This window comes from Urocampus carinirostris, chromosome 17, assembly GCF_059441175.1.
Source record: "Urocampus carinirostris isolate Australia breed hairy pipefish chromosome 17, RoL_Ucar_1.0, whole genome shotgun sequence".
Classification (NCBI taxonomy): Eukaryota; Metazoa; Chordata; class Actinopteri; order Syngnathiformes; family Syngnathidae; genus Urocampus; species Urocampus carinirostris.
In genome coordinates, this window is record NC_142365.1 from 22547484 (window position 1) to 22573596 (window position 26113).

Here is a 26113-nt window from a genome sequence, read left to right on the forward strand (position 1 = left end):
GCAACATTTAAACATGAACAGAATTGGATCCTGTTTAATTGGAAACAATAATAACAATATATGTAAAAATAAAGTCCCTTTGCACCTCCAGTCTCCCCTCCTCATTCGACCCCTTTCAGTTTGCCTACAGGACAAACCGCTCCACCAGGGATGCCATCTCCTCTGCGCTTCACCTGAGCCTGACACATCTAGAGGAGAAGAACACCCATGTGCGGATGCTGTTCCTGGACTTCAGTTCAGCATTCAACACCATCATCCCACAACATCTGGTAGACAAAATGAGACTCCTGGGTTTCAACACCCCCCTGCGGAACTGGCTGCTGGACTTCCTCTGTGACAGACCCCAATCAGTGCGGATAGGTCAGAACAGTTCAGATGTCATCTACCTCAGCACGGGCTCCCCCCAAGGCTGCGTCCTAAGCCCCTTGCTGTTCACCTTGATGACACACGACTGCGTCCCTAGGTCCGCCACAAACCACATCGTGAAGTATGCTGACGACACAACAGTGGTGGGCCTCATCAGGGATGACAACGACCTGGCCTACAGAGAGGAGGTGGAGCAGTTGGTGGGCTGGTGCAGGGACAACAGCCTGGTCCTGAATGTTGACAAAACTAAAGAGATCATTGTCGACTTTAGGAAAAACCAGCCCAACCATGCCCCACTTTGCATCAACAACAAGGCTGTGGAGGTTGTCAGCAGTATCAAGTTCCTAGGGGTGCACATTACAAACAAACTCACCTGGTCCGTGAACACTGCATCACTGGTTAAGAGGGCACAGCAGCGCCTGTACTTCCTGCGGAGGATGAGGAGAGCCCACCTGCCCCCACCCTCCCTCATCACATTCTACAGGGGCACCATAGAGAGTATCCTGACCAGCTGTATCTCTGTGTGGTGTGGAGGCTGCAGCGCTACCGACTGGGGTAGTGTGAGGAGGGTAACGAGGACAGCAGAGAAAATAATCGGGACTACACTTCCCTCCATTCAGGACATTGGCCAGAAGCGCTGCCTATCCCATGCTAAGAACATTACCGGGGACCCCTCTCACCCCCATCATGGACTGTTCACTCTGCTAGCCTCTGGGAAGAGGTACTGCAGTGTGCGGTGCAGGACCACCAGGCTCCGCAATAGTCTAGTCCCCCTGGCCATTAGACTGTTAAATGGTCAATCTAACATATAGTTAACTTAAATCTAAAAGGCTGCTAATCTGACTTTTTGCACTACTGGCAGTTTTTTATGGCTTGCCACTCCTTGCACATTGCTCTCTGCACTATTGTAATTACAGCGTTATTGTTACAGTGTTAATGTTACTGTGTACCTGACTTGTTAACCTGACTGCCCATTTTGCACATCTGGTTAGCTACTCTTCTTGCACTATCGGCACTATGGTAAAATACTATACGTAGCCAAAATACAATACAACTTTATTTATATCTGTACATTCAAGGAAACTGTGGGGGGCAGATGCATCGACATTTCGTTCTGTATACACGTGTACTAGAATGACAATAAAGTAGATCTGAATCTGAATCTAAATTTTGGTGCTGTGGAAATAAAAACATACATAATTATAAAATGACACCAAAAAGTATTTGTAGTCGCAAGAATGAGAGTCAGTCTTACTGAAAGTCTGGGCTTCAATCTTTTTACATTAAAAATCCTTAAAACACAACACCTCACACTTATCCTCAGGCTCGTTTGAATGATTTTTCCTCTTCTTTTTCTTTCTGATTTTCAACTCATTAAACATGTCATCGTGCATTTCTTTAGCTTCACGTTTACATTTCTTTTTTATCTGGACCCCTTGAGGTTCAAAAAACCCAGAACCAGCTGAGCCTTCCTGTTCCTCTACATGGCTTTGGGTCGTTTCACTCTCCAAAACCAGATATTTCTTTTTGCGCTTCTTCTTTTTTATCTCGACCTCTCGAGATTCCAAAAGCCTAGACCCCAATGAGCATTCCTGTACCTCAACTTGGCGTTGGGTCGTGTCAGTTTCCGAAACCGGAGCTTCCTTTTTACGTTTTCCTTTCTTTTTTACCTCTACCACTTGAAGTTCCAACAACTTAGAACCAGCTGACCCGTCCTGTGGCGTCACATGACTTTTGGTTGTTTCACCCTCCAAAACCAGATCTTTCTTTTTGTGCTTTTTCTTCTTTTTTATCTCGACCCGTTGAGATTCCAAAAGCCAAGAAGAACCCGCTGAGCCTTCCTGTTCTTCCATATGGCTTTGAGTCATTTCACTTTCCGAAACCAGATCTTCTTTTTTGCGCTTCTTTTTTATCTCGACCTCTCGAGATTCCAAAAGCCTAGAACTCAATGAGCATTCCTGTTCCTCAACTTGGCGTTGGGTCGTTTCAGTTTCCAAAACCGGAGCTTCCTTTTTACGTTTTCCTTTCTTTTTTACCTCTACCACTTGAGGTTCCAACAACTCAGAACCAGCTGACCCGTCCTGTGGCGTCACATGACTTTTGGTTGTTTCACCCTCCAAAACCAGATCTTTCTTTTTGTGCTTTTTCTTCTTTTTTATCTCGACCCGTTGAGATTCCAAAAGCCAAGAAGAACCCGCTGAGCCTTCCTGTTCTTCCATATGGCTTTGAGTCATTTCACTTTCCGAAACCAGATCTTCCTTTTTGCGCTTCTTTTTTGTCTTGACCCCTTGAGATTCCAAAAGCCGAGAAGAACCCGATGAGCCTTCCTGTTCTACAAAAAGGCCTTGGGTCATTTCACTTTCTGAAACCAGAGCTTTCTTTTTACGCTTTTCTTTCTTTTTTATCTCTACCACTCGAGGTTCCAATAATTTAGAATAAGCTGAGCCTTCCTGTGCCGCCCAATGACTTTCGGTTGTTTCACTCTCCAAAACCAGATCATTTTTTTTCCGCTTTTTCTTTTTCATCTCGACCCCTTGAGATTCCAGAAGCCTAGAACCCGATGAGCCTTCCTGTTCCTTCACATGGCTTCGGGTCATTTCACTTTTCGAAACCAGAGCTCCCTTTTTACGCTTTTCTTTCTTTTTTACCTCAACCACTTGAGGTTCCGACAACTCTGAACCAGCTGTGCTTTCCTGTGGCGCCACCTGACTTTGGGTTGTTTCACTCTCCAAAACCAGATCTTTCTTCTTGCGCTTCTTTTTTATCTTAACCCCTTGAGATTCTAAAAGCCAAGAAGAACCCGATGAGCCTTCCTGTTCTACAAAAAGGCTTTGGGTCGTTTCACTTTCCAAAATCAGAGCTTCCTTTGTATGCTTTTTCTTCTTCTTTTTTATCTCGACCCCTTGAAGTTCCAAAAACCTAAAACGATCTGAGCCTTTCTGTATCTCCACATGACTCTGGGTCGTTTCACTCTTCGAAACCACATGAAGATCTTCATGCAGAGCGTAGTGAGATGAGGCGGCCTCAAAATCTCCTTCCCGCTCGCGAGAAGCTGACTTTTTTTTTTGGAACTTATGTTGTATTTTTTCCCCTAAAGCACTGCCTTTCAATGCATCAGCAACAAGGAAGGAAGAGGTCCCATGATTGTTATTTTCCAGTTCAGACACCCACTCATCAGCCGAAAATTGTTCTCTGCACTTTTTCTTCTTCTTTTTTTTGCTTATCAGTTCGCCTTTGGTTATGTTCTCAGCTCCTTGAGCAACACATTCAGTCTCGTCTGGAGTGTCAAGCAAGTCTACCCACTCAGATACATTCAAATATATTTGCTTTTCTGGAGTTTCATTTGAGAGCCCAGCATAATTAATCTCATCTGTTCCTGTTTCCTGACGCAATGCTTTTTTCTTCTTTTTCACCCGCTTCTTATCATGTAGGGGTTCGCCAATGACACAGGAGTACTCCTTAACTTCTTCTTGAAAGATTTTTTCTTTGAGGTCATACTGGCTGAGGGAACACATGGTATCTTCTACATTGATTTCAATCTCAAAGTCAACCAGATCATTTTCTTGTCCCTGATTTTCCTTAATTTTTTTCAAAGGCATTTGGCTCTCCTCACCATCAATTCTTTCCAAATCTTCAGTGTCTGTAACATTTGAGGAGTTGTCCATTCTTTTTTCAAGAATATCTGGTCGTGCATGTGCATTTCTCGTTTTCATGGTTGCAGATGCTGTAACATCCTCAGCCTCTTCCTGAGTTTCATTTCGTAGTCCAGCTTTATGAATGTCATCTGTCCTAGTTTCCTGACGCAATGACATCTTCTTTTTATCCCGCTCCTTATTATGTAGGGGTTTGCTGATGGTGCAGGAATACTCCTCACTGTTCTTCTGAATATGATGTACTTTATTCTGGGAACCCATGGCATCTTGTTTTACACCAATTTCGATCTCAAAGTCGACCTGCTCATTTTCTTGCCTTTGATTTTCCTTCATTTTTCTGCAAGCAAGCTGGCTATTTTGTTTATTAATTTCTTCGGAACTTAAAGTGTCTGTAACATATGAGAAGTTGTCCATCATTTTTTCAAGAATATCTGGGTGTGCATGTGCATTTGTAGTTTCCATGGTTATAGATGCTTCCATATCCTCAGCCTCTAATGGAGTTTCATTCACAAGTTCAGCAACATTAATGTCAACTGTGCCAGTTTCCTGACGCAATGACTTTATATTCTTTTCAGCCTGCTTATTATTATGTAAAGATTCACTCATGGTGCAGGAGTACTCCTCAATGTCCTTTTGAATATGTTTTACTTTAAGCTCATCATGGCTAAAGGAACGTGTTGAATTTTCTTTTACCCCAATTTCAATCTCCAAGTCAACCAACTCATTCTCCTGTCCCTGATTTTCCTTCATATTTCTGGAGGCCATGCGGCTATCTTCTCCAATAATTTCATCTGGACTTACAGTGTTGTTAACATTTGAGATGTTGTCCATTTTTTTTTCAAGAATATATAACTGTGCAGATGTAGTTTGCCTGGTTGCAGATGCTGCAGCACCCTCAGCCTCTTCATGTATGGAATGACAATCAAAATCTTTTTCAGGTAGTTTTTTTTGTATGCTGCGTGTCACAGATGTGGTCCTAATTTCTACACCAAGAAGTTCTTTTTGGCTTTGGACCACATTGTTTTTTACCCGTTCATCATTTCCACGAACAAAAGTTGAAGCAGCATGTGTTTTTTCCTTTCTGTCTCTGGTCAACAACATACTCGACACAGGCATCTCATTTGATATTTTTTCCATGATCTTTTTTTCTTGAGTAACAATTCCTTGGTCCTCCTGTTGTGGTTTGGGACACTGTGGTGGTGTGTACCAAGGGTGTGGCCACGTTGTTTTGGGTTTAGCCAGAAAAGACTTTTTGTCCTGCATCAAAACACAAAAAAAATTGTTCACCTGCAATGGATGAAAATCCCATAGATAGACACAATAATAATGTGTGAATTACTCCACCGCACACTTTGAAGAATGAATTGAAGAATAAATACCAGGGCTGCAACAATTAGTCAGCGTTGCCATCAAAAATCAATAGTAGAGATAGTCGACAATAAACTACATTGTCATCTATTGTTGCCTCACACGTTTCCTGCACACTAAGGCATCTCTACATGAATGTGATCTCTACTAAGAGTTGCTCGTGCGCAATAGTGTCTCAGTCTTGAGCGGTAACTAGACCAACAGAAATGGTGGCGTTGACATCAAGTACGCATCCAAAAACCTTTGAAGTTTGATAGCATTTTAGCCTGGATACCGCAAATAAAAACATTACTTGCAAAGTTTGCAAAGCAGACATTGCGTATCATGGCGGTAGATCGATGACACGAGAACATTTAAGGAGCACGTCAGACATTTGAAAGATACTGAGTCTTACTCTCGTCAGTAAGATTCAAGTAATGTCTAAGCCAAAAGTTTTGGTGAGATGCAATGTACATTTTATACGCTATAAAAGGGAGCTTGAACGTTATGCCAAATTTTGCCTGACGAATTTGAAAACAAATGCATGCTGTCTGAAGAACGAACGTCAGTTGTCAAAATGTAAGAAATGACTAACATCAGTTGTTAAAACAGTTTGACTTTATATCGTGAGAATCATTAAGTTATTTGGTTACAGACTTTGCAGTTGACTACTGAATGCACTCAAAAAAAATATGAACATTTTTTTCATTTACTGTATATGCTGCTAATGAGCTTGTTCCTGGTTTACAGAAATAAAAAAACGTTTACTTGATTTTATTTACTTATTTATTTCCCTGTCCCTAAAAAATGGACAGAGATTTATTTATGGATTTATGCCTGTACTGACCGAGCACTGTGCTTAATTGGTCTTACATAGGACATTTTTATTTCATTTTTGTACAAATACGCAGTACGTTCAAAAACATGTTTTTCTCGTTGTACCCATGTTCGTGTGTTTATAATCATTTGCCACATTATTAAATAAACCTTGTGCTGTATATCGTGGGAAAAAAATGCAATTATTCGAATAATTGTTCCAATAGTCTGTCACTAGTTGACTACTGTGCCTTGCCACAATTTTATTTCCATTACTATTCCTTTTGTTTTTATTTTAATTCAAACTTTGTGTGTGTCTGTATATGAAATGTTTTGGGTTGTTGGGTGGGGATTTGATTTTATTGTCCTTTTGTATGCAGGCTTTTATACAGCACTTTAAGTGTCAATATATTGCCTGAAAAGTGCTTTACAAATAAATTTGAATTGATACTAACATATTTGACAGTTGCCGCCCTAAAAAAATATGCAGGGTTTTTTGGGGTATGGGCGATAAATGTGGTAAAAACTTGTGTGATGGAAAACTAAAATAAGTGAACTTTGTCATCTTTTGCTGTACGTAATGTTAAAAATGCCTTAATTGAAACATGAAAATCTGTTTTTCATCTTTTTCGACATAAAGAACATTGCTGTATGTAAAAAAATGCCAATATTGAAACATGAGATTATCTGTTGTCTTTAGACATTTTCACTATAAATATGTATACCGAAGCCATCCTTTCCTTCTTCACAGTAATCTAAGTGTGCAATCAATATGTTTACTGTTGATGATAAGACAATACAATTACTTAAGACTTTGACAACAGTAGACGCAAGTTGGAGACAAAAATATCCCAGTAACCCTTTGGGTAATAGTGCTTTTAACACAGTGCCAACACAAACACGCGCACACACGCACGCACACACACGCACGCACACGCACGCACACACACGCACGCACACGCACACACACTACTTTCATGTGCGCACGTTTAATGCTTAATCTTTCATTTATATAATTGTGAACATTATATTCTATCAAAAGTGACAGTTTGCTTACCACCACTTTGATGTCCTCGTCACCAGATTCTTCTCCTTCGTTTCTGCAATAGTAGACAGTAAAAGTTAAAAATAATTTTAACATCTGTGATGTAATGAAATGCTGAAGATTGTACTGGGGAATAGCAAAATTTAACAAATAAATTAAGAACATGGTATGTTATACTCACTCTGTCAATGGTGATATGTCCTCATCATCTTGGTCAACTGTTGGTAGACCATTATGCAAATAATCCAATCCTTGCAACAATTCTACACATTTGAAGAAACCCCCCATTACATAATTCTGCAAGAAATAAAAAGTAAAATATCGAATGAACACAACTTTTGCGAAACATTACCAAGCATGCAACACGGAATAATACCTACTTGAAATTTTAAATTCTGTTCAGTGGGTAAAAAAGTGCAGTTGGGCTTCCCTTTCCTTTCTTTAAGAAAAGAAAAGCTCTGTTTTGGAAGCTGTATCTTCGTTTTATTTTTCTTCCTTCTGCGTGTTCTATGGTTAATGTCATCACTGCGAGAGGACAAAGTGTCCTTCTCACTGTCCTCGAACTCTGTGACGTTGTGCTGAGATGACTTTCGCCATCGTTCTGTTCTCTTGGCCTGAGCCACGGGCAACTGTGTCAGAAAGAGGCTGTCTCCCGAATCACTGCAAAGAAATAGTAGCATATTAACGCTTAATATGGTATTCTGGCTTGCGATACAGCAGCAGAGCCATCAGCATTATAAGGGACTCTGGTAGGCGGTAGAGGTCCCTTAAAACAAGGACTAATCGGCTCAGAGACAGTGTCATCCCCATAGCCATCACTGCTCTAAACAAGCGTGCAAAACTGACAAATACATATCTTGCCTATCTAAGATGGGTATTCATATCTTATTCATTTACTTATTTGATATTCTTTGTGGCTGGTAACTAGTACTGCACTGCTTTTCATTGAGCTATAGTTACAATTAGTGGTGGGACCAATGTGTTACAAATGAAGGTCTTCCTGGAACGCAATTACTTTTCTCAGTAACGAGCACTGGAATACGTTACGGTTACAGGTAAAATATTGTAACAAGTGCGGTTATAATATAGCACAATACTCTGTCACCTAAAAAAGGGCAGATTTTTAGTGACAACATACTCTTATTGCTAACGGTCGCTTCAAAACATCAGTTATCACTAGCAAGTTCATATATACTTTCAAAATGCATCTGATTAGTTACGGTGGCGCTGTCCCAAGCACAGAATTTAGGGAAACTGAATTTTGAGTCATTGGGATACTCTCCAAAATCTATATACACACATCTAAGCCATATTTAAAAGTATAAAACAAAATACTGGAATCAAGGGGTCAGTTAATATGGGTATATTTGGAAGTGTCTCCAGTAATGAATGGGAGGCAGTGCATGGGGAGGGTGCGTGGCTTATGTAGTAGCAATAAACCAACTCAATCAATGGGGCAAACATGAGCAGAGAAAATACAGTAAAAAATGTGCAGAATTTTGGTCTTTTATTTGTAAAATAATTTTTGCAATACACCATGCCCGGTGAAAATTAAAAAAAAAAGTCTTGAGCAGGACCTCGAAATGGAGAAGTAAGTCTTCAAGTGGTTTTAATCCAAAATTGATATGGAGTGTTTTTGAGAAGTGTTTGTTTGCAAGCTCTCAGGATTGCACACGTCGGCCAAAGAATCATGAAGGCTTTACTAGTTCCTCATGTTGGTGTACAAATTTTCTTCAACTTATTTATATTGATTCTAGTATAAAGCAGTTTTAGAGGGTCGGCTTCAATGACAGTACATACAATAATTAAACTGTAAAGTTACTTATGGAGTAATACGCTAATTTGGGCTGTCAGAAATCGGGGATAAACTGTGATTATTATTTTAATGGACTAAGTAGCAAATGTTACTTGCAACTTGCCATGTTACCTTCTAATGACTTCCACCCCCAGTAATGCGCCCAATACTGGTTACAATGCACTATTATTACTACTTCTCCAGTATTCATGCACTACGAAGTAAATATTTTATCTTGTCCATCCTGATATTATTTATTGTTCTTTTTTAAGCCTTTCTTGCTCTTTTCCTCTTTCTTCCTTTTATCCTGAAGCCCTTAGAGGCACTTTGTGATTAATGGCTATACAAATAAACATGATTTGACCTTGTACTTGGCTTGTACTTGTATTTCAGTACTTGGCCCCCTTCTTTTCGGCATTTACTTGCTTCCATTAGGTGATATTATTCCCAAGTATAATATCAGTTTCCATTGCTACACAGATGACACTCAAATATATCTTCCGATGGAGGAATCTGCAACACTAAACTGTGGAAATTTGGAGGCCTGCCTCACTGAGATAAAAGAATGGATGTCACTCAACTTCTTGCCCCTTAACTCTGAAAATACCAAAATGTTATTTATCGGTCCATCTAAATGCCGTGACTTGTTCTCAAAAACTGTTCTGAACATTGACAAATGTAATATCACCCAGAGGGACTCAGTCAAAAATTTAGGTTTCATATTTGACTCCAATCTGTCCTTTCAAACACATGTTAATAATTTTACTAGAATAGCTTTTTTCCATCTTCGCAACATTGCTGAAATCCGCCCTATGCTTTCTCAATCTGATGCGGGGATTATAATTCACGCATTTGTTACCTCCCGTCTCGATTACTGTAATGCACTACTCTCCAGTCTCCCATAGTCCAAAATCAAGAGCCTTCAGCTGGTACAAAATACTGCAGGGAGGCTTTTAACAAAGACAAGAAAGTTTGATCACATTACCCCAATTTTAGCTAACCTGCTTTGGCTTCCTGTTAGCGTAAGATGTGATTTTAAGGTTCTGTTGGTAGTATACAAAATCATGCATGGACTTGCTCCCACATATCTTTCAGATTTAATTTCCCCGAGTGTGTTCCGGTCCGGACCCTTCGCTCTGACAATGCTAGTCTACTAGAGATCCCAAGAGCCAAGAAGAGATCCGCAGGTTCGAGAGTGTTCTCCTTTCGGGCTCCGGTGCTGTGGAATGCTCTTCCCCCTGAGATTCGATCAGCAACCTCAGTGGAAATGTTTAAATCTAAGCTTAAAACACACTTTTATTCTATAGCATACAAATAACCTATATTTTATGTTGACAATACCTGTGTGTTATTTGCCCTCGTGTAGGTTTTAGATCAGGGGATGGTGTCATAATAGTCTAGTTTGCGATGGTCTTTGAGACTCTTTGAGATTAAGGGCTATACAAATAAACATGACTTGACCTTTTTGCGTGTTTATCCTCGAGGGCCGTGTCGAATATTGTTGCAAACAATGTTCACTACGTTGTCATCAATGGCAACATAGATAATGCAGTTCTATTAATACAGGAAGTCAATTACTTTGCCATTGGAAAGATTTCAGGGTGATTTAAAACAATATTTTTCTCTTTGTTTTGTTTTAAACGTACTGTACTAAAATAAATGAAGAGTTAGAATGCTAATGGGTAAGGAATACTGTACCTTTCTACTTCAGGTGGGTCTTGAGGGTTTGGATTTTGGCTACTTGATCCTCCCAAACAATCAAGGTACTGTGCTATTTTCATGACATCATCGGGAGGGGATCTTTCCAAGACTAAGTTGCCTGTTGCCAACGCGTCAACTAGGGCAGCAGACTGAGAACGAATCGCAGGCATTTTGGCTTTCTCTGGATTATGATTCGGTACTTTATAGAATTGTGTTTGATAATTATCCCCAAATCTCCCCGCTTGGATGGTTAAAATATTTTGCAATTTAACAAGCAGAACTGTCGGATATATTTACCCCCAGAAATTAAAATAATAATAAATAGATAAAAAAAACAAACACGTCGTGGCAAAAGAAGTTCATCTACGACCGCTTCACGCGTGCTTCTGTATAACCCGGAAGTAATCTGAGCATTGTCACGTGACTTCAACAAAATTACAAAAGCAGTCAAGATAATATACGCACGTGTATTTTATTTTGTTTGGCGTAACGTGGCCCCATTTATCATAAATCATTAACAAAATACGGTGAATGTTAACAACAATCCGAGCGAGGTAGTTTTAATACGGCGTCGCCTGTTCACGTCCTGGGACGACACCCGCACGAGACCAGTCTCTTGGTACTTTATTAACTCTTTGATTGTACTTTACCCATGCACTTTCCTTGCATTCTGCAAACGCTTTTCCAAGCTTTTTAAACTCGTTTGTCAAACTGACACGCGTATAAAGAAATGGCAGGTGTTAGCAAAACTGAAAAGGCTCCTTTGCACGTCCCAGACCTAGAGGAACTGCGTGCAGGTAAGGACTCCCATGTAACACACTTAAGTGACCAGACACAAAAACAGAATTCTTTTCTTTTTTTGCTGCAGTCATGCAAACTGGACTGGCAGATGATTTTGCAGAAGTAAAGGTGAGCGTTGTGGAATGCCCTGATCTCACAAAGGATCCATTCAACTTTCCTGTAAAAGGTAACAATTATAGACAATAACTAACAACATCCCATCATTGTAGATTGTATTTAACCCTCGTGTTGTCCTAATTTAAGGACCATTTTTGTACTTTTTATACTAGAGGTGGGTGATACTGAGAATTGTAATATCGATCCGGTCTAAGGAGATGCATCAATCAATACCGATCTGATACCAATAGTTTTTGCTTGGAAGTGTCACGATCACTGAATAATTAAACCCTCCCCTCTAAATTTGTTTTATATTTACAAAAATAAACAAAACAAAAAGTTAAGGGACCGATTTTTTTCCGTTTTTTTATTTATAAACTACATTTCAAACCTTAACAGCATAAAAAAAGAAATAGACATATTTCTATTACAACAGTTTCAGAACCACAGCCGAGAGAGTCAAATAAAAAAGTAGCAATGTAACAAAAATAAAAGATATAACAATGTCAATATGTCAATCATACCATCCATTGCACAATAGTTTGCAATTTAAGTCAAAAAGTGCAAATAGTGTAAACAATACAATCTAAAACATTTAACAGTATTGAAAAAAAAAAACCAAATCGCATATACTACAACAACTGATAAAGAGCAAAAATCAAGAGGGTCAAACCCAAAAAACAATCTGCCTTGTAAGACACAACCCCATTTAGTTCTGTTGCCATAGTGGCAACAAATTTGCAGGTTTTTGTTCAGGAACAGTAGTATATTTACTTTTTTTGATTGCAGCGTGTTGCTTTCTGTAGGGTGAGGTTTTTTTCTGACTTTATGTAAATATTCCTCAGTAGCGGACCACTGTTCCACAAAAATGACAACTGGCATTGCACTTTTGTTAAAAAATGTCCACACCATGCTGAATTCATGGTTTGCCTGTCATATTTAGCTTCTGATAAGAGTGCACACGATGATGTTACCCTTTCTTTTGCCTAGCACGAAATATCCAGCAGCAGGCCTGGTAGGGAGAAATTAGTTTTACAAGCTGGCATACATTTAGAGAATGACTAAGGGTGCTGGATGTCAGAAAGAAGAGCTTTACTATCAACATAAAGAACCAGCGCTTTGAGGAAACTGGTGGAGGGGTTAATTTTCGATCCCAGGACGATAGTATCGATCTCTTCAGCTTAGTATCGATAACATCGATTTTGAATTGATCAGCCCACCCCTATTTTACACAGCTTACATGGATATGTGAATAAAAATATTTAATTTTTTTCTTCTGTAAGGACCAATCTAGGAAAAGTCTTGACATTTAAAGTTAAATAAAATATCCATCCATGCATTATCAGCAACGCTTATCCTCAGTAGGGTCACGGTGGTGCTGGAGCCCATCTTAGCTGTCCTCGGACAGCAGGCAGGGGACACCCTGAACTGGTTTCCAGACAGTCACAGGGCACACAGGGACAGACAACTCGCTCGCTCATTGACGCCCAGGGAAGATTTGATCCGGCCAATTAAGCTAACATGCATGTTTTTGAAATGTGGGAGGAAACAGAGCACCCGGAGGAAACCCACGCAAGTATGCGGAGAACATGCAAACTGGTAGCTGAAGGCTGGTAGTTGGATCTGATCCCATGACCTCAGAACTGTGCAGCGGACACGCTAACCACTCAGCGGCCTTGCCGCCCCTAAATAATATATTATTTACGGGATTTTTTTTCTGGGTTTTAGACAACATAGTGGTGGTTAATTTAGACCTGTGGATAACAGGAGGGTTAAGCCTGCACATTTACGTTCACAATTAGATATATCCTTCACTTTTCAGGTTTGTGTGGAAGTCCTCGGGTCACAGATGTGGGCGGAGTACCTTACCTGGTTCCTCTTGTTCAAAAGCTTAAGGCACTGTTGTCCAAAACTCATACAGATAATAGAATCACTTCTACTGCCCCCTTACTACTGCTTAATAGCATTACCCACTATTCCTTCTCTTATCAGGAATACGACATGAATGCTATATCAAAGGAGCTGGAGCTACCAGGAGCCTTCATCATTGGTGCAGGAGCCGTTTCCTCAAGGATTTTGGGCATGAATGCAGAAGTAATCCTGCAAATGTTGTGGTATTCCCTAAACACGTAATGGAAAAGTAATGAAAATGTGTACTGTACTTTTTTCTGTTATCTCAGTTGATGCCTCTTGTACTGACTGAAGCAGACGGAAGGCCTGCAGTAAACGGCAGCTATATTGCCTCCATCAATCCAGTGGACGGCCAGTGTCTGCTACAAAGATACAGTGAAAAATTCTCCGACTGCAATTTTGGGCTGCTTGGGAATCTTTATGCCTGTGAGGGGCAGACAGGAAAAGTAATGATCATAGCGTTTTTAAAACACCCTGGTAATGCTCTAAGTTATTCACAATATGCACTCTGTGTGTTAGAAATGGGTAGACCTTTAATTGTTTTAAATTGTCTTATACACACGCATCTGTAATAATTATTTCATAACTAACTACATTCTTGAAAAGATATCCAGGAAATGATAAAAGGCGGATGTCACACTTGAATGCATGCTTTAAAGCATCTCGTTGGCTAAAAACACGAGGGAAAAAAAATCCCAATTGCGATCCTGCCGCTAGGGCTAGAAACTCGTTATTGCACTTCTTTTATCGAAGTATTAAATTTGTGAATTTTATCTCCAGGGGTATTCATAAAATGAGTCACACCTAGCTTGCGAGCCATACATTACTGACCCTAGCTTAATGTAACAATATAGTTTTAGATTTTAGAAAAATCCAATTATGTAATCTGTACATCATTTTTCCCTGCTACAGCCTTGAAAAATATCACACGGGTAAATTGCAATGCATCAATTTATTGGTATTTCCTTTCTTTTGCAACATACACAAATATATGAAAATATCTAAGAATTGTCACTGACTAAATATACAGGGAAATAATATTGTTTAAACACCATAGTTTTAAGAATTTTTGTGTTGTATCCATTCTAATCAAGTGTGAATATTTGTGGATAACCTAAAAACACTACTAGTGTGTACATTTAAAAAAAAAAAAAGTCCATGAACTGCTGGACCAAAGTCACGAGGGAAAAAAACAGGGTTAAATATTGACTAGTGTCTGAAAGTCTTCCCCAAAAAACTCTTACATTGTGCTGATTACCCGTTATATATTGTTTATAACTCCATATCCTCTACATAACTGTTTCTACTGGATTTTTTTGCATGAATTCTAACCTTTTTGACCACCCTTTGAAGTGCTTTTTTTTTCGGGCAGCAAGATGCCAGACTGATATAAGCTCCCTCTAGTTGAGGGTCATGTTACTTCAAATAACGGCACATTTCTCAACCTCCATGTCTTTAAAACAGGTTTATATCATAGTTCAAGGAATTTTGATTATTATTGAAATCAATATATTTTCTTCTAAACAAATTAAGTGTTTTTACAGCCAGGAGGATATTACATTGTTTTATTGGGATTTTACAATTCCTTTTATCAAATGCAAAAGTCTTGGTTCTTGTCCTTGTTCTGGTCCCTTCTCAAGGTTTCTTCATTTTCCTCATGTTGATGTTTTCAAGTTTTTCCTTGGCCTTATGTAGGTTTTAGATCAGGGGATGGTGTAATAATAGTCTGTGGTTTGCAATAATCTGTGGTCCGTGCAGCCTTTTGAGACTCTTTGTGATTAAGGACTATACAAAAAAACTTGACTTGTATTACAATCAAGATATTCATTAAATAAACCAAATATTTAATTCGAAATTACATTTCCTTCGTCCTGCCAACAGGTCATTGAGGTGCGGGCCAAGAGGAGAACGGGACAGCGCAGTATTGTGACGGCCTTGAGAAAGACTCTGGAGCTTCAGTACCCTGATAAAAGTCTAGCGTTGGGTGGAACTTTTATCATTCAGAAGGGAAAAGCCAAAATCCACATCATGGTAAATTTGAGAATATAACACGGTGGCCTTTAACGAGCTATTGAGTTAATCGACAGTTGACAGATCATTAGAAAAAAATGCACTCTATGTGTTTGTTTGCAGCCGAGAGAGTTCTCAGTATGTCCACTAACCTCAGACGAAGAGGTCAATAGCTGGCTCAAACACTTCGAGATGGACGCCCCCCTCATCTGCCAGTCAGTGATTGTGTCCAGAGATCCAGTGAGTAAATAAATTGATGTAATATGCTTTTATATTTACATTCATTGGTATGAAACTGTCTTTAATACTAGAGTTTTGGCTGTGTTGTAGAAAAATGCAATAACCCAATTTATGGGGATGTTGGTTTCCAAACCAATCAGTGCACTCTTGATCCAAATTGGGTTATTTTCAACCCAACTATTTTCATAGTGTATGTTTCTCCTCCAACACAACTGAAAACAAGTAATACCTCATAGGTAACCTGTTTGAAATCCCTATGTTTGAGACTTGTGTGTGTGTGTCACGGAAGGGAGACATTAAAGAAAAGCTGGGTAGTGGTCCTTAAGGGCGATACTCTGAACCCCCTTTTGACAATAAATTCCGGAATACAAGTAGCACCTAAAAAACCCAAATCTTCCAGATATTCACAAGTACGCTGTATCCATACAATCGGAAATACATGATTACGATGAAATGCGTCTGCATACAGTAATTATTTTAGAGTCGTGCTAAAGCTACCTGGACAGGAAAATGACATACAGTGCCGTGAAAAAGTTTTTGCCCCATCCTGATTTCTGTATTTTTTGCACATTTAATACTTAAAGGTATCAGATCAATAATCATTTTAGTATCACCCAGAGACAACCTAAGGAAATTAAAAAAAAAAGTTTTAAAATGTTGACTCAATTTATTAAAGCACCCAAAAATTCAAAACCTATCTGGCCCTATGTGCTATTTTTACGCCAGATGTAACGGGTTGAACACCTTCCTAAAAAATCAATTTTTGACTCATTAGTCCACAGAATGTTTTTTCTAAGTCTTGAGGATAATCAAGATGCTTTTTTGCCAATGCTTGTCAATCCTGATATAACTCTTTATGTTCTGTTGTGACAGCACTGGTTCCATGAGAGTTCTCAGCAGAAAGACCAGCGTTGTCACTAAAGAACATGGTCATCTCACATTTGCCAAAAAGCATCTTGATTATCCTCAAGACTTAAAAAAAAAAAAAACATTCTATCGACTAATGAGTCAAAAATTGAACTTTTTGGAAGGTGTGCATCCTGTTATTTTCTATTATTTTCTGATGTTTTTAATGCAACCTTATCGATTACAGTAGTTTTATTTTCATGCTCATAATGGTCCGGTGCACTTTATGTATGAAAAATGTTTAGAAAGTGACTATTTTGAAAGGTGCGTGGCACGCCTTATAAACCAGTGAGCTACATAGTCCAGAAAATACGGTAAACATAATTTGTGGTAGTCATTTTTAGTAAAGAAAAATAATCCTGCAGCGAAGCAAAAAAAAAATCCCTTGTCTTGACTACCTCCATGCTTTTTATTAAGGGCCTGGACCTTCGCGTGGAACATACCCACTGCTTTAGCCAACATGGACAAGGTGGCCACTACTACATAGACACTACACCTGAAAGCGTGGAGTACTTGGGCTATTTCGTACCTGCTGAGTTCATCTATCGCATCGACAAGCCCAAAGACACCCATGCGGTTGGAAGAGATTAAACAAGTACTGCACTTCTACTAATTATACATTTTTCTGCAATTTCACCACACAAATGGTCACATGTGTCTCTATTTTTACCCTTTTAATACATGCATTGAGGTTCCACATCTTTGTATATTTTTCATGATATACTGTATACAATGATTTGCACTTTTTTAACATGGACTATGATATTGAATTAAAAAAAATCTATTGAGTGCAGTAACTTCACTTGGTATTTTGTTGTGTGGAAAGCTACCAAAAACCCTCGAGAAATAACTGTGGACGTCAACTATTCTGTGAGATTCAGAGTTTGTTATTAAGTATTTATCGACACGTCAACAGAACCAGTTAATTCACAAAATTCCAAATTTTCAAGTGAAATGAATAACAATACAGTGAAAGGATTTTTGGTAAACATAATTGCTGACTATATTTCAGTTTTTAATTCCTCCTCAAAGGCATTCTCGTTTTCCCAATAAATCTGGTGTATAATAACACTCTTGAACTTGGATAATGTATGGAATAGAATAGAATATACCTTTAATGTCATTGTTACAAAATGGGTTAACATATTGTGACAACGAAATTGGGCATGACACTCCAGTAGGTGTATGAATGTTAGTAGTAATTGATGTAGTTAGCACTTTTTCCTCCTTTTAAATGGACACTAATATTTGACCACTAGATGTCACTGCATTGCATAGTGTAACTGAAAACAAGCGCTGCTAAGCTCAAGGAAGATTGCAAACTATGGAGACTCAGTGACCAAATCACACCTTTATTTATTTACTTATTTATTTTAAAAACAGACGTTTTTGTTTTGCGGGGTACCCTTCGCTGCAGGATGTCCAGGAACTCCCTCTTGGTGAGCCTAATGTTATGTAAAATAAATACACATTTCGCAACCTATGAGTAGCTTCAAAATGTGCGTTGATAAAATAGTCAATTTATTTTTGCTTATTATTTAAATTAATATACATTTTTTTAACAAAGTTTTGCTTTTACAACTAGGAAGCGCTAAATACTACACAATGTCCTTTTAGTTGCCATTATCTTATCAGATGTATCGCTCTGATAAGAGACCATTTGATACCTATCAATATAGTTCAATGTGGAATAGTTTGATTAACCTCTATCTTTTAAATTGAAAAAAAAAAACTTGTTTCAAACCAGTTTTTAAACCCATAATATATGTGAACATTGATACAAAGCGGTACCTTCTCCATACAAGAGGATTGTTCGTTTTTTAAGCCTCAATGTGTAATATCTGACCACTAGATGGCACTGTGTTGTCTGGTGCAAGCGAGGGCCAGCGATACATGGCAGAGCATGGCGGCAGGATGCCTAAAGAACATGGCGCCTATCTAAGAAGGGATTTCGCCGTTATAAAGACCTGTATTTTTGTTTTAATACAAGTTAACATAAGTTTGATAATTTATGTATTTTATCACTGTATTTAAATCAATGTTTTTTTACTGGACCACTAGGAGGCATTAACTATCACACACTGTCCCTTTAAGGTAAAGGGGGTCACAATAGTTGCATATACAGTGGAACCTCGGTTTTCGAACGCCTCTCAGTTAGGACAAATCGGTGTTCGACCAAATATTTCGAGAAATTCTTGCTTCGCTGTTCGGTCAAAAATCGGAGTTTGAACGCCGGTATGCTAGGGTGCGATGCTGAGCGGCGTACGGGTGTTTTAGCCCCTAATTATGCCTCCGAAGAAGGTCGGTGCAAGCAGGACAGGTGAAAAAAGACAAGTTGTTCGTACAACTATTGCCTTTAAGAAAGACATAATAGCTAAATATGAAAGAGGTGTACGAATTTCAGATCTTGCTACTGAATACAGCATGGCTAAATCTAATATCAGTACGATAGTAAAGAATAAGGAGGCTGTGAAATCGAGTGATGCGGCTAAGGAAGTTAGCGCTATAAGCAAGCAACTGCCGCAAGTTTTGGAAGAGGTTGAAAAACTTTTGATGATTTTTCTCTCCCCGCCGTCCACCACAAAGGTAAGAAATCCTATTCATAATCCTTTATTTTTTATTTTTACACGTTCATGTTAGCGTAATCTTTCGTACGGAAGATTACGCTAACTCGAACGTACGATTAGCCTGGGTCAGCTTCATGTTTACGTTCATGGTAAACATTCAGGGTGTTGGAACGGATTAAAACAATTTTACATTACTTTTAATGGGAAAAACGATTTCGGTGATTAAACGAATCGGTTTTCGAACAGGGTTCTGGAACGGATTATGGTCGAGAAACGAGGTTCCACTGTACTAGTATCGGCTAGCTTCTAGTAGCTATTCAAGAATAAGAAACCAAAAATTAAAGGAATGGTACGTCACTATTAAAGAAAATACAAATCTTTCTAAAGGATACTTTGACATTGTCTAAATGGCTTGGTTTTATCACACCTTTGTGAGAAAACCACTGACCCACAGCCCACCTTGATAATAAGTGCTTAAGTCGGTTAACAATTGCATGATAGTTGCAGTACAAAGTAGATAGGTATTGAGGCCATTAGTGGAAGCCAAGGATTAAGAAATGACGCACAAAATGAAGTCTTCAATGTTAAAAATCTGTACTCTCAACCATAAGTAGGAGTCATTAAAGCAGTGGTTGGCAACCTTTTCTGTACTACGGATGTAAATGGAATTGTAAATGCTCTGCATTTATATAGCGCTTTTCAAGTCAATGAAGACCTCCCAAAGTGCTTTACAATGTCCTTCACACTTTTCCCTTTTACACACTAACTAACCGATAGCAGTGTCAAGCCATGCAAGGAAACTTTCTATCAGGGGCATTAGGGATTCAGTGTCTTGCCCAAGGACACTTTGACATATAACACGGAGGAGCTGGGAATCAAACCTGTGACCTCTTGATCCCAAGACCGCTTTACTTCCCCAGATGTCTTAATATATAGTTCATACACTACTAAGGAACTTTTTAAGGACTTTCAAACCAATTTTTATATGTCTCCAGTACCATTAAAAAAGGAAATCCGTGTGAATCATATATTTTGCCAATACACAAAAGTATCTGCAATTTTTAATTTTGCGTGTGCATTTATCAAGCCATATTTTTAAATCTCAAGTAAATTGCAAATCAATCAGTGGATCCAAACTATACTTGCGTAAATATTTTTGAGACGTGATTGGTCAAATGATTTATGTTTTATGTTGCTAACATTTTTTAGTTGCAGGAAGTTCTACAATTTTCCTCTGGGAAAGGCTACCTTATTTTTTTGCAATGCCAATAATAGCCATCCATTCATTATCTGCACCGCTTTTCCTCAGTAGGGTCGCGGGGGTGCTGGAGCCCATCCCAGCTATCTTTGGGCAGTGGGAAGGGGGCACCCTGAACTGGTTGCCAGCCATTTCCAGGGCACACACAGACGGACAACTCACTCGCTCTTTCACACCTAGGGACAATGTCGGCCGTCCAATTAACCTGACATGCATGGTTTTGGAATGTGGGAGGAAACCGGAGTTCCCGGAGAAAACACACGCAAACACGGGGAGAACATGCAAACTCCACACGGGAAGCTTCGATCCCATGACCTCAGAACTGTGCCACACACGCATGGCCAGTAATAAATGTCCACAATTGATACGTAATCCTTGCATTTAATACACATTTCATAACAGGTGTAGCATCCACCTGTCCTCTTAGGTGCCACCCGTAGGAGACAATGCTATACAAACTAATGGGAGCTGCTGTGAATCATGCCAGAAGAAATTCAATGACAAAGCGAAGCCACGAGAAGGCAGTGTTGGCGTCATTTTTATGAATACTTGTTGAGAAACATGACAGTAAATTTAGGCATTAACAAGCTCTTCACCAAAAATTCAAGCACTTTTCATTTCTTGAAAACACATCAAAATTAAAGCATTTTCAAGGATTTCAAGCAGCCATTCCAACCCTGCATAATGTTAAGAGCATAACACAACAAATAAACATTAAAAAAAAAAAATTGACATCAATGAGACATTGTGATCACAGATAGCTCTGATTACAAAAAAAATGGTTATAACAATGAAGTACTTGTAAATAAATATATTCTTATTTACATTGCCCGATTTCAATAATCATATGAACATAACTGTTGGTCTTCCAAAGCCTCAATCTTGACAGATGTTGACACGAATAGATCTTCTGACAATTGAATGGGACAGAGTGTAATATTTAACCACTAAATGTCACTGTATTGTTTCGAGCAACCGAAAACGAGTGCTACGGAGAACACAAACTACAGAGACTCAAAGTGACCACACACTTTGCTTCTCGTTTTTTGCACATCATTTTGCAAAGAAAAACAAAACAAAAAACAACATGGGAGATAAAAAGAAATTGAAAGGAATGATAGGAACATTGGATAAAAGAAAAAAAAGCTTTTTGGGGGGATCCGTAGAAGAAAGATGGCCTACAATCGTGTGAGCTCACTCTAGATGAGCTTTCATGTTATGTCAAATAAAAAATTAAATAAATGCTCTTATTACCACTAGGACACGCTCAATAATACACTCTCTCCCTTTAAAAAAAACATGTTTTTCTGTCCACCAACCAAAGGAATTCCACGGATTGTATTTGTGGCTGACTTTGGCCCCACACTCCTATTTGCAGGCCAATGAATCTGCATCTCACAGTCAGTCTTCAAGGGCTCATCTTGAAGGAAAATTATCCATCCACTGAGTCCTTTTAGCTCTTCACCGAAGATAATACTCAATGGCTGCAGAAAAGGCGGCAAAACCTCCACACCCAAGGACCCCTGCCTTTAGACCAGCTACGAGTGTGGAAAAAACAAGTGTGGAGACGGGTTTAACAAAAACACAACAAAACACAGAATGTAAGATTCACATACCACGAAACCCAATTGCTCCCCCTGTGATACAGCCACTGTATACTGCATTTTTCCAGTCTGATACGCCTCTGTGCTGTAAAGACAATTGTTCGATGATTAAAATAAAGCCCGCAGTGCATGCGCAAATAAAACTTGAAATTTAGAATACCGATTCTATGATGCACTCTGTACAGGAGAACATGGCGCCCACAATGGCAAAATTTTTAGCGTAAGACATTCCCCTCTGTCCCATGTCTTTGAGGACTTCTTTTGCTGTGGGTGTCCTCAGCGGGTCCTTGGGATCGAAACCGACGTTTGTGTCTATGCCTGCGGTGAAAACACCGAACGCTCCTCCCAAGACAAACCCTGTGCAGAACAATAACAGAAGTATACATCATCTGAACGGATGTGAATGTCATGTTTGTGAAATATGCGATGTGAAAAAAATGGTTGTATATGATCTACATACAAAACTTGACCTAAATTTGAAAATGTTTGCTCCAACTAGGACTAGCTTTTGACTAGTTGGTAATTTCAATTTAGGAGCAGTGTGTATTATTTGACCACTAGAGTTTGCTGTATAATGAAGTGCAACGCGAAAACGAATAATTTTACCCCTCATTTTTCTGACCAGCCTTTTTGTGGTTTTGGGTACACGTAGCAGCAAGAGTGTCAGCTCCCTTTAGGTGAGGCTCGCATTGATTTGAAAAAAATTGCGCAGGGCCCAGATTGGAAAAAAAGCTGATTGATTTATTTAATTTTACTTTTTTTTTTTAGAGTTTTAAATCAGATACCTTGGCAATAAGTAAGAAAAAAATATAAAATAAGCCAAATTTTTGTTTTTGTTTCCATTTACCTGCACAACTTGGGTTTCATTGTCTTTTTGTTTATTCTTACTGGAGGGACCAAAGGACCATTTCATCCAATTGGTTTTGAAACACTCGGAAAATACAAATAGACATTTTCATTTATCAAAGAGAATTAAAAGAAAAAAACTAAGGAAAAAATAAAAAAAAGAAGAGGAAAACATTTTTAAAAAGTAAACAATTTGTTTTTGGGGGATATCCGTAGAAGCAAGATGGCCGACAATCATGTTAGCTCCTTCTAGATAAGCTTCATGTTATGTCAAATAAATACAAATTCCTCTATTTAAATAAATGCACGTTATATGATAGTTCATGTATTTTTGCCCATTATTCAAATCAATATTTTTCAATGAATTACGTTTTTTACCACTCGGACATGCTCAATAATACACACTGTCCCTTTAAAGAAAACAAACATGTTTTTCTATCCACCAACCACAAGAATTCCACAGATTGTCATTGAGGCTGACTTTTGCCCCACACTCCTATTTGCAGGCCAATGAATCTGCATCTCTCATTCTTCAAAGGCTTAGCTTGAAGGAAAATTCTCCTTTTGGCACTTCACCAAAGATAACTTTATTTTTCGAGTTCTAAATCAGATACCTTGGAAATACTTGTAAAAAAATAAAATAACATAAGCCAATGCATTTTTCTTGTTTGCATTTACTTGCCTGCACAAGTGGTGTTTCATCGTCTTTTTGTTTACAAGGGGACAATTTCATCCAATTGGTTTTGAAACACTCACGATATACAAATAGATATTTTCATTTGCAAAAATTTGTTTTAATCAAGAGTAATAGTAAATTCATATTTCCCTTTTTAAGCACTAAATTTCAACATTTGCATGGAAAAACTCAAAGCATTAGGGCTACTTTAAAGGTATTTTAACATCTTGATAAATAAAATAATAGAAATGTGGCCAGCTACTTGAAAGTTGGCCATGTGTGCAACAAAATATAGTTTTTATGGGCATACACAATGGGGCACAGTCTAAGAAATCCAGGTGAGTGTTGTTGGATTTCTTTAAAGAATGACTTTTTTGAATAAAATAACAACGATGGGAGATTCTACAAATATTCTGTTTGAGAAATGGTAGTCACAGCATTTACAGCTACAGTGGGTGGTTTTGAACGACAGTTGCATCCAGTGGACATATTTAAAACTGAAGGTAACTGTTTAATGAAAAGCTGCTCAGTTTTTATGCCTCTCTCAGTCTCGTCTCGCAGATTGGATTTAAATCTATTGGCAGCCCTAATACAGTTTGGCAACCTTAGCTTTACACCAACAACGGCGAGTAGATGATGATGGTGCTGTATGTGAGTCAGATCAGGAGGCGTCTCCTGCTACTGGTAACCACTGAAATCATCTGTTTCATGTTAGGGAGCAAACCCCAAACAAAAACCTGGTATGGAGAGGGATGGGCGCCACTAAGCCGTACTTGCCCAAGACACACCACAGAAAGTGGTGCCCTAACAACTCAGACGTTTCATTTATTTACAATAATTGGCTGTGTATTGAAGCTCAACGTGCATGACTATAAAACAATTTATGTATTTTTTCCCCCCATTTTTTAAATCAATTTTGTTTTGTTTTGCCTCCTAAAGGGTTTTTATACCACTTGGGGGCGCTAAATACTACACACTGTCCCCTTAATTGAAGGCAATACAGTATTATTGTTACGTTTTCCAGTTTAATTTCCCAGTTGAAGTGCATAGCTTAGGCAATGAGGTGCCTTGAGCTACGGTAGTTTGCAAGATCCAGCCATTTTGCAAACTAATAAAGAATATGTATATGTTCATTGTAGCAGTTAAATCTTCAGCAATATTTCCAGCCTAATACCCCTAATATTTACCCCCAACACAGGCCAAAAGAGACTTGAAAGCGCAGCTCTCCATCGCACTCTCTATCCTCTTCTGTTCCTCGCTTTTAGAAGGAACTGGTAGTCCACCCATGACACCTGGATTCAAATCCTTTATGGTCCTCTTGTCCCCGATAAGATGATCCAAGATCATACTGTATTGAATCGGCGGCTTTTCCATTGCAGGACTAGTTGTAGGGGGACTTTTGGAGTCAGAGGCAAAAGCTCCAGCAGCACTCGTGGGGGCCGCCATGTTTGTCATTGACAGCACTTTACGTAAATGTAGTTTGATCTGGGCAGAGGCAGATTCGTTATATCCGTGGAAATGTTGTAGAACTAGTAGCTTTATTATGGAACCATAAAATGTGACACATAGTCATAATTTCAACATTTTATTTTTTAATTTTCATTTGCACATCTAAAGTAGAGTCGTTCTTCATAACGTGTTCACATTAGCACATTCAAACCGTATGGACCTTTGTCACGCCCTGTTATCATTTCTGTTCGCAATTTTCCTTTTTAAGCAATAAAAGCCCTTACAAGCACAAAGCATCGCCTATTTGCAAGACAGACTATGTGGAAAAAATATATATATATATTTTTTGTGAACAAGTTTATTTATATAGGCTATTGTTTACCAAATAAATAACATCAACGATTATTTCAGCATCTTTCTTACTTATTTTCCACTTTCAGTAAATTAAGTGTTGATTATTATACGTGGCAGTATATTGAAAAAAAACTCACACAAAATATCGTATACTGCGTACAGAATTTGAAATGATAAAAAAAACTTATAAAATACGGAGAAAACGTATAAGGTGACAGGTATATATTATTTGTATTTTACCTCTTGTTTTACCTTTCCAGTCAAGTCAAGTCATTTTTATTTGTATAGCCCTTAATCACAAAGAGTCTCGAAGGGCTGCACAGGTTATTGCACAGACTATTATTTCAGACTATTATGGCACCATCCCCTGATCTGAAACTAACGCGAGGGCAAGGAAAAACTCAAAAACCTCAACATGAGGAAAATTAAGACACCTTGAGAAGGGACCGCACATGTGGTAATCCCCCTTTCAGGATGACCAGGCTGCAATGGATGTTGCAATTACAAATAATACAGAGATATTATCAACAAAAAATATAGGTTATTCATATGCTATAGAGTAGAAGTGTGTTTTAAGCTTAGATTTAAACATTTCAACTGAGGTTGCAGATCGGATCTCAGGGGGAAGAGCATTCCACAGCACCGGTGCCCGGATGGAGAACGCTCTCGAAC

The 26113-nt window shown here is 38.7% G+C and overlaps 3 protein-coding genes across 4 annotated transcripts; 1 reads left to right on the forward strand and 2 right to left on the reverse strand.

Moving 5' to 3' along the window:
* Positions 1–1405: 1405 nt before the first annotated feature.
* LOC148349532 (uncharacterized) lies at positions 1406–11208 on the reverse strand. Its single transcript, XM_088321813.1, has 5 exons — positions 10721–11208; positions 7608–7887; positions 7409–7524; positions 7240–7282; positions 1406–5276 (listed from the first exon to the last, which is right to left on the reverse strand). The coding sequence occupies exons 1-5, from the start codon at positions 10891–10893 to the stop codon at positions 1650–1652; spliced, it is 4239 nt and encodes a 1412-aa protein (XP_088177939.1). The 5' UTR covers positions 10894–11208; the 3' UTR covers positions 1406–1649.
* Positions 10816–22774, forward strand: bkgd (beta-keto-L-gulonate decarboxylase). Of its 2 annotated transcripts, XM_088321815.1 has the most exons (9): positions 10816–11520; positions 11592–11690; positions 13443–13516; positions 13613–13714; positions 13801–13977; positions 15413–15562; positions 15665–15781; positions 17105–17282; positions 21891–22774. In XM_088321815.1, the coding sequence occupies exons 1-8, from the start codon at positions 11454–11456 to the stop codon at positions 17276–17278; spliced, it is 960 nt and encodes a 319-aa protein (XP_088177941.1). In that variant the 5' UTR covers positions 10816–11453; the 3' UTR covers positions 17279–17282; positions 21891–22774. The 2 variants fall into 2 exon arrangements, with proteins under 2 accessions (XP_088177941.1, XP_088177940.1); XM_088321814.1 differs by lacking the exon at positions 21891–22774 and having other exon boundaries at positions 10817–11520; positions 17105–17484.
* Positions 21035–25094, reverse strand: timm22 (translocase of inner mitochondrial membrane 22 homolog (yeast)). The gene is made up of 4 exons (XM_088321817.1): positions 24826–25094; positions 22277–22473; positions 22129–22201; positions 21035–22050 (listed from the first exon to the last, which is right to left on the reverse strand). Exons 1-4 carry the CDS (start codon positions 25091–25093, stop codon positions 21974–21976), a joined length of 615 nt encoding a protein of 204 aa, XP_088177943.1. The 5' UTR covers position 25094; the 3' UTR covers positions 21035–21973.
* Between the last annotated feature and the right edge of the window lie 1019 nt (positions 25095–26113).